This window comes from Melopsittacus undulatus, chromosome 5 (genome assembly GCF_012275295.1).
Source record: "Melopsittacus undulatus isolate bMelUnd1 chromosome 5, bMelUnd1.mat.Z, whole genome shotgun sequence".
NCBI classification, from domain to species: Eukaryota; Metazoa; Chordata; class Aves; order Psittaciformes; family Psittaculidae; genus Melopsittacus; species Melopsittacus undulatus.
In genome coordinates, this window is record NC_047531.1 from 32,872,948 (window position 1) to 32,885,359 (window position 12,412).

At 34.4% G+C, this 12,412-nt stretch overlaps 1 protein-coding gene across 1 annotated transcript in view; it reads right to left on the reverse strand.

The window, feature by feature from the left end:
- PCLO (piccolo presynaptic cytomatrix protein) overlaps positions 1–12,412 on the reverse strand; it is a 352,993-nt gene that overhangs the window by 41,581 nt on the left and 299,000 nt on the right. The window contains exons 21-22 of the mRNA XM_031048314.2: positions 5,441–5,582; positions 2,879–2,946 (exon numbers count right to left, since the gene is read on the reverse strand). Of these exons, the coding sequence (XP_030904174.2) occupies positions 2,879–2,946; positions 5,441–5,582 (210 nt within the window). The remainder of the gene's footprint in view (positions 1–2,878; positions 2,947–5,440; positions 5,583–12,412) is intronic.

The following is a 12,412-nucleotide window of genomic DNA, read 5'->3' on the forward strand; positions in this document are numbered from 1 at the left end:
GAAGCTAATAGAGAAATTGGTTTGCATGGCTCAATGAAGATCACAATGTCATCATAAGGTTTACTGAAGTTCAAGAAGATGAAGCATTTCTTCTGCTCAGAGCAGGATGTGCAGGGTAAGATAGCATGCAACCATGCATATCAGAAAAGAACTGTAACACAGTGCCCAAGAACAAAACTGAATTATTTTATATTATCAAGTAGTATGAAAATACAGAATATGACATGATAGATATGTTCAGAGAAACAAAGATTATCATAGCAATATTCAAAGTTATTTATGTTGACCATCTGGTTATATCAGCAAAATAAATAGTACTGTTTTCCAATATTTACTTATAACTCAATTGTTACATCTTAGTAGCGCAAAAACTATTCCCAACAAGACAATAGCACATTTTTGTAGTGGATAAACAATTACAAAAGGAGCATATTTTTCCCTGGTGATTCCATTTATATAGATGACTAAACTTTGATGTCAGCCTTGTGAGCGGAACCCAAACCCCATCGTTAACAGTTTTGGTTCTGCTCTCTAGAAACCAGTTTTCATTATCATTTGGGAGTCCTACCTTTCTTTCCCTTCAGCTACTGGTCTTAAAGGTTCTGTCCCTGTAAGTGCCCTGTCATATTTGCCAGGCCTGTGTGAATGACTTGAATGACTAAAACATTTCAAGTAGCAATAGATCCGCATATGTAAGAGACTGAATTTATTTTGCACAGTTTTAAAGAGAGTAACCCACAGGATATTTTCCACAGACATTATCCTTTAAGAATATTTGAAAATGTAAAAATGGTGTTAGTATTAAAAGGTTTTAAGTACAACACCACTAAAAGCTTATTTGCAAACAAAAATACAAATGTTAACCATGGGAACTCTCTACAAATTAATGAAAACTGGCAATGTATATTTGCTTACAGTTAATTGCAGAGCTCATCTGATCCACAACACAGATATACAGAAAAGATATCATTTGGTCTTTAAGATTTTCATACACTTTTGTTCATCTATGAAAAACATACCAAAATAATTCTGTAATGCTGAAGTAATTCTCAGTTAATCTTGAGTTCCACTACATTCTGACCTACTTGCCCACAGGATAATTATATTTACATAGTGAAACTGAAATGCACTTGAATTGTTTTCCAGCTTTTGGTTTAATTTATCATTTGATATTGATTTGCCCTATTAGTCAGCTAGAAATTAGACATCAAAAACTGGGCTGGCCACCCAAGCTTCTTTCAATGGAGGAAAACAATACTTAGTAAGAACCACTCAGACTTGGAACTGTAACTCTTAGAGTTCTCAAGTTAGGAAAGGTGAATTGCATCATAAGTGAAACTTAGGGAATTGCAGCTCTTCAATTATTTGCAGATTTTGAAGATGAACAGAAACATGACTTTGATTAAAAAAAAGCAATTTTAATGATCAAATGTTATACACACATCTTTTAGAATGTTTCAAAAGTTTGTTTGGGGTTTGTTTGGGTTTTTTTTTGCTTGAGCTTTTTTGAATGATACACACATCAAATGAAAATATTTTGTATCTTTAGGGTCTGAAATTTATGATCTGAAACCTTACCTAAAGGGTAATTTATGATGAACAAAATGATGAAAAGCTATTTGTTTACAATTATCATTTTGTATAAAACACATCATGACAAATTAAAAATGGAAAATTCCTAATTTCCCATTTTCATCCCACTTTAAAAAAATAGTTGTTCAAATACTTAAAAATGCTTTTGAACATACTGAAGTTTTGATAAGCAGCTGAATTTTTACATTTGTATGGTGAGTACTATGTACTGAATGCATATGCACTATTAAGGATTCTTGCTTTGGAAAAGACAGTTTTACAGTTCTATCTTCAAATCCTGATTTGATTTCTTCAGATCTGTGGTGCATCAGACCACTTTTACCTCAAATATATCAACAGTAATTATTTCCCCATGTATAGATTGCAGAAACCTGAATTTTTTTTTTTTTTAAGGCTGAACTTAACATGAAGGTAATTTCAATTGTATATATTAATTACAATTTATGATTTATGTAATGCCTTAAAGCTTCATTGAAATGTATTTAAATGATAAAAGTACTATTTAAATAATAAAAAGAAGGTCATGATAATTAAATTTTGTATTTGAGGTCAACAGAAACATATACTTGAAAAAATATACCTCATAAGCAAAGGGAAATGGAATTTTCCTAACATATCCTTCAATACAGTCTCTTAATTTTCATGCAGTTGTCCATTATTACACATGAAAGAGATAATCACATTGCTAATAAAACTTTAGAGCCATTCTGTCAGGCTCTTTCCAGTTCCAGTATTACAATGTCTCTTTTGGCAGCACCACATTCCTATCAAAAATATTTACTCAGGATTTCCCAGTCAGATAAGTTTCTCTATTCTCTATGTGCAGCAGTTAACCCTGATGTTTTGCTAATATTTTTACTTAGTGTTTTATGTAACCAAAAATAATAACTGTTTTATGAAGCAAATATTCTGAAATGTTATAAAAATAGAGCCTGTCAGCCATTAGATATTTTCTTCTAACAAGTATTGAGTCAGCTCCATACTTAATTTTTTTATTCTAATACTACGAAATGCAATGAACATTGAAAGACAGATATTATTCATTGCAGTCTAACTACATAATTACTTTAAATAAATAGGTAAGACACTGTTCTCATTTAAACTGAAGACTCATTACATTGGTACTATGAGTAAAGGGCACTTAGATTAAATGAGGGTCAGGATTTTAACTTACAATACAAAGAAAGCATAAGCTAATCTTTCATAACATAACAATAAAAGAAACTAACACATTGATTCTATGAACATGGGATACCACTGTAGTGTTGTTTGTTTTTCTTTTTACCTTCTGCATCGGTTAATCCTACTCCTGACTGCTTTACTGGTTCTTGTCCGTTCTGGCTCATCTTCCCTCTGTCAAAAGATATGGTCATAGTGTCAGTAAGACTGCAAAGAGATCAGATCTAAGTAAATTATACACCAAAGCTAATGAGGTTTGGTTGTCTACAAAAAGACAAACCTCACAGGTATTTCAAAGAAAACAGTATGTATATATATTTTTAATTTCAAGAAAATAAAGTGGAAAATGGTTCTTTTCTGCTGCTATTTAGACAGATCACAGAAGATTTTTTTTTTTTTTCCTCATCTGGAGGCAATGGAAATCACATCTTGCTAAACCTGCATATTCTTTTAGAATGGGGCTTTCAGGTGCTGTCTGCTATGTGCCCACCATCAGCCTGGGATTCTGCAACCAACCTGCACAGTTCCTCTCCTCCATTAATCCTGTTATAGTGAATGGTAAAATATATAAGGAATCAAAATTGATATTAGGTCTACAATATGATTGTATACATTATCTATGTTTAATGATGCTTTTACATTGCAGTTTAGGGTTTTGCATAAGAAAAAAGTTTACTCCTGAAACGTATATTAGTCTTAAGGTAAGTTTAGTGGAATAAATCATGCTCTGGAGTTCCATATCTTCTCCACTGGATGTGTGAAATCCAGGAAAAAACCTGGATTACAATCTGGATGTCTATTTTTAGGTAATGAAAGTTAAGTATCTTTGAGATTTTCTATAAGCTATCTTTAAACATACTTGCTGCAAACTCTAAGGCATGATTACAATCACTGTCAAAACCATGTTTGCTACTATGAGATGTTTGTGCTTCTGTTTGTCTTTTTGCCTTAAGACTCTGAAATGCTGAGATAGAAAGTATAAGGCACTATATTCAGATGCATGCAATTACTCTGGGGCTAAAGAGCCAGTGCAATACTTTGCTACCAAAGAGTCAGCTTCATGCTTCACAGCAGAAACAGAAGCTGTTCGAGTTCAGAATGAACTGAAAAATTAGTATAAAATGTCACTTTTAAAAACTTATTCTAAATTTAGTTTTAACTGAAAATTAATCTTATCTTCTTCTGTGAGGTAATCCTTCATAACATATATTACAAATATGATACAAGAATTATTTAGCTCCATGGTTCCTTACACATTGTTCTGTTGTTTTTCACCTTTGTATTAAAAATTAATATAATTTTACAGATATAAATGGTTACATAATACAAAAGCATAGACAATCTGGTCCTTATCAGAGGTGATAGCAGAAATAACTTTCAGAAATATTACAGCTGAATAATAAGAGTCTTTAAAAAATTATCTCCCAAATAGAAAGACTTTACAAGATTTATTCAGCTGCATATAACTGTATATAATGATTCATTTCCCTTGATAGTTATAACTATTCAATAGTGGCAAGTACTCTAATTAGTTACCTTGTTAAACATTTCCCATAGTGTCACCATTTAATTCTTTTATTTTGCTTCATGGTTAAATGTTCCTATGGTTAAAGCATTTTGAATAGAGTTTAAAACTCAGACTATCCAAAATTTTTCTATTGGTAGAGCAGAAACTTCACCTAAGCAGGGAGCTTATAACTAAAATATTTTTATATGCCAAGACACTTAAAATTATTCATCCTGCTTAAAGCTTCACATCCAAATTGTGAGCTGTGGTCTTATGGATGTACTGTATTAGTGTACAAGGTCAGAGTCCCTGAAGTCATTACCAAGCTAGTGTGAATGCCAATGTTGACTAGAATTTCAATCAGATATACATTCAAATATATGCAAATTTTTATCCATAATTTTTAAAACATTCTCCCCAGGAACGATTCTAAAAGTCTCAGATGTTAAACGGTAATTTTATCTCATTTTCATCACATTGCTAGATAAAGCTCTCGAGATAATGTGAAAAAGAAAGCATATTTGTCTATATAAATGTCCTGTGCAACTTTTAAAATCTCTGTCTAATATCAGCATTTAAATAATTTATAGTCTAGGCATTAATTGAAAATAAGAGGTCTGGATATATTTTATTTAATTCAGTAAAATCCATGGGAACAAACTGCTGCAGAAGAAAAGCTGAACCATGAAGACTTCTTTCTTCTATTCAGTAGAAGTGGGGCTGATTTCATGCTTAGTATGTTGGTGAATCTGTCAGCCAAATACAAAGTGACTGCAGATACTGTCACATTGCTAGACAATACACAGTAATAATACTATTTGGACTCAAATTTAGCATATGTGAATTGAATAATTCTATTGAGAGCTCCATGTTGTGTTTCTGTGCACAAAGATTTTTATGCTTTTTTTTTTTTTCTTCTCATTAGGAATGACAGGAATATTATTCTTTGTGACTGCCAATTCCAATTAAGGATCACTTTTTTTTGCCACAGGGAAGTACAATTTATTTTATCCCAGAACAACATGACTGAAAATCCAATGCAATGTAGAATAAACAGTTGGCCCCCAAAACCTGATATCACATTGTTGTCCTAGATTCTGGCAAGTGAAAGGTTTATACATAATGCACAGAGGATACGGTACATTAAAGATAAAGCCTTACATTCTTGGGATGGGGAATAGATTATTCTCTCCTGTGGCACTGCTGCTGCCTTCGCTATCCATGCTGTAGCCACTGCCAAAGCTACTGGCTGATGAGCCAGTGGAGACAGAACTTTCTGCAGGTCGGTGATTAGTAGACCTTGCTGTACAGGGTGGGAACAATGGGTTATCAAAAACTTTGCAAGATATCAGTGCCATCCATGTTAAAGAAAAAATTCATCAAAATTATATGCTGCAAACACTAGCTTTTCTACTTTATATTCTAGTATTGTGTTATCATTTTTCCCAGATATTATTTTCACACAGAATAAGCTGTTCTAAATCAAATAGTATACCACCATTTTTTTTTTTTCTCCAGTCATGTTAATAGTTCAAATCAACAGCCTGAAGGAAAAAAAAACCACAATGGGTTAGATTGATTAACATTGCTTTTCTGGTTAAAGCTACAGAAAACCAGTTATTCATCTGAAAGATTTCATACAGTAATCTTTTAAAAATGAAAGTCACAGTGGGCCTTCCTTATATTACTCATGAAACAGTCTTTGCATTTGGTGAATTTGAGAAGGAGATGAAGCTGAAAGGAAATATATGTACACCATCTACTCTCACAGAGACTGCATGAAGACCTCCACCCCTCTTCAGACGTAACACAGCTACTGCATTATATTTCTCAACTGCCCTACCTAGCTGTATTGCTCCTACCACATACCTAGAATGTTAATGTGCATATTTTTGATGGAGATGCCTCAATGTCATTTAAGGCCATTTGGTGTAGAACCTGTACACCAGCATGTGTTACTTTCATTTCAGATGCCTTATTTTCTGTTTTCTGTATTATTGTACTACATGAACAAATCTTCCTGTATTCAGCCATTAGCAAGTTGAGAAATATAAATGAAAAAGGACACAGTGACATTACACATAATAATTAATACAGGAACAATAGAGTAGACATCATATTGAATAATACAGTTGTCTGGGAATATTAATACAGATTTTGGGATTTTTTTTTGTTAAATGTCCTCTCCTATATCTGCTATTATCATGTTTCATCTATTCCAACTGACTGAATGTATATACTGAAGATAAAAAATACTTTTTTGTAAAGTTAGTTTCTGTGAAGACTTAATGAAGTTTTATGTTATTTTGGTGAACTGTGAAACTCTAATGCAAGCATTTAAAGGTGTTCTTCTTTAAGCAAGGAATTAGTCAAATATCTAAATGGAAATTATTTCAAATAAGAGCCAGAGCCCCAACAGTGTCTTGCCTTAAAATGGCAACAAATATTTTTTATGCTGGACTGAATGAATAATATTTTTGTTGAAGATGATTAATTGAAACTAGAGGAGAAGAATGTTATCACATCTCATCAAACCTTAGGCCAAATTGTGAATTAAGACAGAACTCCTGCTCTGCAAAGTGATTCTTCACTGCTAAGCTGAGCTGTCACATCACCTTTTTTCAAACCTCTATTAGCCTCCTCTGTTTCACTATTGCCTAGAGTCACAGAAGGAATCTATCAGTCTAAATTATTTTCAGACAAAAATATTCAGCTCTATTTTATGATTTTATACATTGATCATAGGTTATCTTCTTGAATGTTAATAAATCTAATAACCTGTAAAATCATGGTGTTATTAACAGATACTCTCAGTATCTCATCTGAAGAGAAAGCCACTCAGATTTTCCAGCAGAGACAGTGAGAGCACAGCACTGGGTCCTGCTCAGGCAGCTGTGAGCAGTGGTTGCATCATCACTTTCAGTTTGTGATACTGTGAGTGAATTCCTATGACTATGGTGACATGTCAGCAAACCAGTCTGGGAAAGGTCAGGCAAAAGCCAGACTTCAGAGAAGTAAAACTCTCCTTTACAATGTATTATTGCCAGCTGCCCTTTGTTCAACAGTGTGCATGAGGGCTATCTCATGCATGTCCCAAACTAATCCTTAACCTCAGTTCTTATAGTATTTATATGGCCTGTACAACTTCTGATGGTTTTCGTTTGGCATTCCAGAGTTTTATTTAAGTTATTTAAGCCATACATCTGCAAGACCCATGGAAGCCAAGACAGTATTATGCCAGCACAAATAACATCTTTAGTTCTTCTCTTAGGCATAAATTTTCTTCATGTAGCATGCAACTTCACCATAACGTATGTGGCTGAAAGGGTGTTCATATTTTTATTGAAAATAAAATATATTGAACACATATTGAAAAACATATACTGAACATATATTGAAAATATATTTATATTATTTTTGTGTGGCTCTTATTTTTATCGAGTTTGCTGTAAAAACTAGTGACTGAAGCAGTTCTTTTACTGGTGGATTTCTAAAAACAGTAAGTACCTAAAATTTAGTTCAAGCCAGAAAATCTTGAATTAAACCTTTATAAATGATTTAGAAGTTTTGTTACATCTATTTATAATCAAAAACATAGCTGCTTCTTTTGAAACGGTTGTATCCGGATGATACATTCAGTATGATGTATTTTTAGTTTCTCTGCTGTTTTCATTAATTTACATCTTTTTCTATACTGATGCTTTTTTCCCCCACAAGTTCTCTTGGTGAATAGTTATAATGGATCCAAGTTTAGATTCATGACTCGATTTTGAAAATTCTAAAGTTTAATATTTTGGGTTTTTTCTTGTCTGCTCTATGAAAGCAACGTACTACAGCACCAGTTTGTGACAAGATGAAATCCACAAATAGATTTACAGCTGATTTTGTGACAAATTAAAAATCTGGATACAAAAACCTCCATAACACGAGACACACACATTTTCTATATAACTGTATTTTTACAGAAAAATCTAGACCTTTAAGCTTCTGAAGCTGGTTATATAGGAAACTTCCAAGTTCTGCAGATGTATCAGTGCTTGCTGCCAGGCAATAATTTGTCTTGCAGTTAAAATAACCATGGTTAGATTTATACTCTAAGTTGAAAGTTAGAACTTGGTTCCTGCTCACATGCAAGGGACTGGTTTGTATATACATTTGCAGCCTTCCCCTTTCACTTTGAACAAATGCAAATGTTGTCTTAACTTGAAGAAGAAAGTCTGCTTTCACTGTGGTACTCCTCTTGTTTTGCTAGTCTGTGTAAGGTCTATGAACCCGTATGAAGACAGGCTGCGAAAGCTGGGGCTCTTCAGCCTGGAGAAGAGATGCTGCGTGGAGACGTCATAGGAGCCTTCCAGTATCTGAAGGGGGCTACAGGGATGGTGGGGAGGGACTCTTCATTAGGGACTGTAGTGACAGGACAAGGGGTAACAGGTTGAAACTTAAACAGGGGAAGTTTAGATTGAATATAAGGAAATTCTGTACTGTGAGGGTGCTGAGGCGCTGAAACAGGTTGCCCAAAGAAGTGGTAAATTCTCCATCCCTGGCAGTGTTCAAGGCCAGGTTGGACGGAGCCTTGGGTAACATAGTCTAGTAGGAGGTGTACCTGCCCATGGAAGGGCAGTTGGAACTGGATGATCTTAAGGTGCTTTCCAACCCTAAGTATTCAATCATTCTACGACTCTCAATCCTGTAAGTATCAGAGCAATTGCCACCATGCTTGCCTAGTTGTGTTGCTGCTGACATATAGGACAAGTAGTTAAAGTGAGATTAAGGCTGGTTTACTTAGTTACAGAACTTTTTCTTACGGATGCTATGTTAAAAACGTCTAAGTTCTCAGGTTTTGACATCAAAGGTTCCAGCAGGAGTTGTCTTGATCTGTAGAGAGTTGAATAGTTTCTCATGGTTTCATTCTGGTCCAAAGATTAGATTCTCTTCTGGTATCACAGAGGTACCTGATACTACAAACCATAGTCTTGATTTATTTCAATCTGCAGCATTTATCTGAATATCTGAACTTAGGCAAAGGCAAATGCCAGCATTTGAATATTAAGTATACAAAGTATGGAAGAGTTGTTTCATTGCTTCCTTGCCCCCTTTTTTTTTTTTTCCAAATTACTTCCTGGTTCTTAGGGAGAAAAAAAAAAAAGACCTTTTAGAAACAATAAGTAAGCTTAGAAAACTTTTTAAATACTTCTCATAGGCAAGATCTTGCTGTCAATTGCATATGAGGTATATGAAAATTTTTCTGTTTTTAGAGAAAAGAGTCTTCAAGCCTTAGCAGATGGAAGAGACTAAACTTAACTGAATGTCATTACCCAGCATCATCATTTGGCCACTTCTGGGGAGAGAGGAGATACCACTTCCTTCCCTCCAGCCCCTTCTCCATGAGCTTTTTATGCAGTTTATCAGGGTTGCAACTTCAGTGATGTCTGGGCTGCCCAGACATTGAACTACAAAGAATACAAATTAGAAATAAAAGTTTAAAACTCTAATATATGCTGCTTCTTCTGAAATAGTGCAGAAAAAAATCCTGTTACACAAAGGTACTGTTGTATTTTGATTTAATTTTCAACTGCTAACCTTATTTTAGCTGGTATTTCCCTCAATGAAATGAAACGTTCTCTGCTTGGACGGTGTGATAATGGGTAGTCACGTCATATTTAGTAGCTATCAGTGTGGTGTTAATGCTGCCTCTAAGTGATGCTGTTTTCCTGTCTGTTGTACAGGCTGGCATGAGCAAAATTTTCAGTTCAATCATTCTAGCAAACAGTATATAAATGAGTTGGAAGAGGTGTTGATTGCCTACAGTAATTTTTGCAGATCCTGAGTGGATCATAATGTTATACCTGCTGAAGGATCAGGGTTTCCCAAGAAAAAAAGTCAAATGGTTAGGCAGATACCTTTTTTACTCTGTATTGTACAGGTAAAAAAATCCAACAACTTTTCCTTTGGCAGAATAATATTTGATCATGTATTCCCTTATGTCTTCTTGGAAAAGAATAGGTGATTCAAGAAAATTGAGGCTAGCACTGACCTCACCTTTCAGCTCCATTTTTTTTTCTTTAATTTATTGTTTTTAAAATTATTATTAGTCATATTACAATATTAGTTGAATGTGTCTATTTCAGAAATACGCTTTCACTTACGATTTGGCCTATGAACTCAATTAGAAAATCAATTTTTTATAAATAAGGAAGAGGTGCAAAACATGTCCTAGTAGAAAGAAAATATTGTGTTATAATCATTAAGAGAGGAGAGAATGGAAGCCATATGATTTTCAGACAAATCTGTTTTTGTAACAGAGAAGATGTTTTTTTAGAATTTGACATAAAGGAGATGGATAATTCACACAAGACCTATAGCCATGACCTGTGAAATCTGTCAGCAGCAAACTGGAAACAATCCAGCACTGTCAGCCACTCCAGCCATTCTTCTACAGTGAACGGACCTTTCTTTTTTGTTTTAAAGACTTAAATTTGAAAAATAAGACTATGCTGTTCTGTGGTTCCTGTGGATAAAACAAGAGACTAAAGTAGAATTCACTTCTGAGGATCAAATTGTAATGCTCCCCTTTTCAGGTATCTGACCAGGTGCAGAAATAAAACTATCAAAACTCATTGGGAAAGAAAGTTCTAATTCTGAGCAAAATAGGGGAGGGAAAAATGTTTTTGAGTTTACATTCAGGATTAAGTTTTGAGTATTCTCCTCTAGTTGTTTAAGAAAAGCTATTGTTCGTAACTGGTGGCCTTGTGAGAAACCGTAGACAACAAAAAGAGCTGATAGAAACATGCTGACTCATCTCAAAGACACAAACCTTTGGGAGCAGGTGAAATCATTGACCTGCCTTGGATAGTTATCTGCTGAACAACGGACAGGGCATGCCACACACAGTGTCTTCTAGCAGAAGTTCGTCTACTCTTCACTCTCAAGTTAACTTATATTTCAAGTGCTTAAACCTCGAACTGCCCCCACATGCCAGTTTACCTGTTTTCATGAAGGGTTTGATAGGGCTAAAAGCAAGTGCTCTTCAGGCTTAGTCTGTTTTGCAGTGTAAAACACTGTTGTTGGGACTACTAGTTGCTTCTTTTATGAACTGTCATTAGAATGGACATACATTAATAACTAGTGATCAAAAACATATAGTTCTGGTGAGTTCTGAAAGTTCCTTTTCCTCACTCTTCCTCATACTGAATATTTTTGTATATTATTTCTCACATTTGTATATTAGACACAACTTTGTCCACACACAGAGCAGTGATACTTTGTGAAATTTCAACACAACTCTTTACAGAGCAATTTATGATTTGAAGTAATAGCAGAACAGCACTCAAACTGTGGTGATAGCATTCCTTTTCCCAGAAAAGCAATTCTGATGAAATAATTTTCTTCCATGTGCTCCATAGGGTTACGCTACCATCTAATAGACTTTTGAAATAAGAGTTATCAAATGAAGAATCTGAGCAATTTCCTGAAATTACATGTCATCTTAAAATGGTGGTAAATAGCAGGAACACCCAAAGCAAAATGTGCCAGCTATTAGACTGAAACAAGACTCGAACGACAGCCTCAGATTATTGCCATCTGCAGAGAGTGGGGACAAACTGTTCCTGTTTTGATAATGATTCTTGGATTATTTCTAGCAATATGAAGGCCCATTTAACTTGGAAATTAAGAGACTAGTGAAGTTAGGCATAGAACAGCTTTGGATAGTAAATTACTTAAAGTGTGAAGGAAACACCCTAAACTACCATAGGAAATTAAAACGTGGCATTGCCTATTGAAAGTGTGAAAATGGGTATAGACCTAAAGAGAACCCAAATAAGCAGGTATTTCAATTCACAATCATATCTAATTCAAAAGATTTATAGAACCTAGGAATCAATTTCCTTTCACTCCACATTGTTGCTAACACCAGTAAATAGAACTTAGTGATAAGGAAAATTCCTATTGATTTTAATTTCTTACAGCTAAGTGTCTAGAAATTACACAGCACTTGCTCAGATGGATTTAATAGTGCTAGCAATATCTTGGCTTTGATAGTAGACATCCCTCTGCACAGTAAAATCACTTGGCACAACTATTTAGAAAGTGGTTTCCTTTTAGTATACCACAGAAAAGGTTCTGTGTCACGAT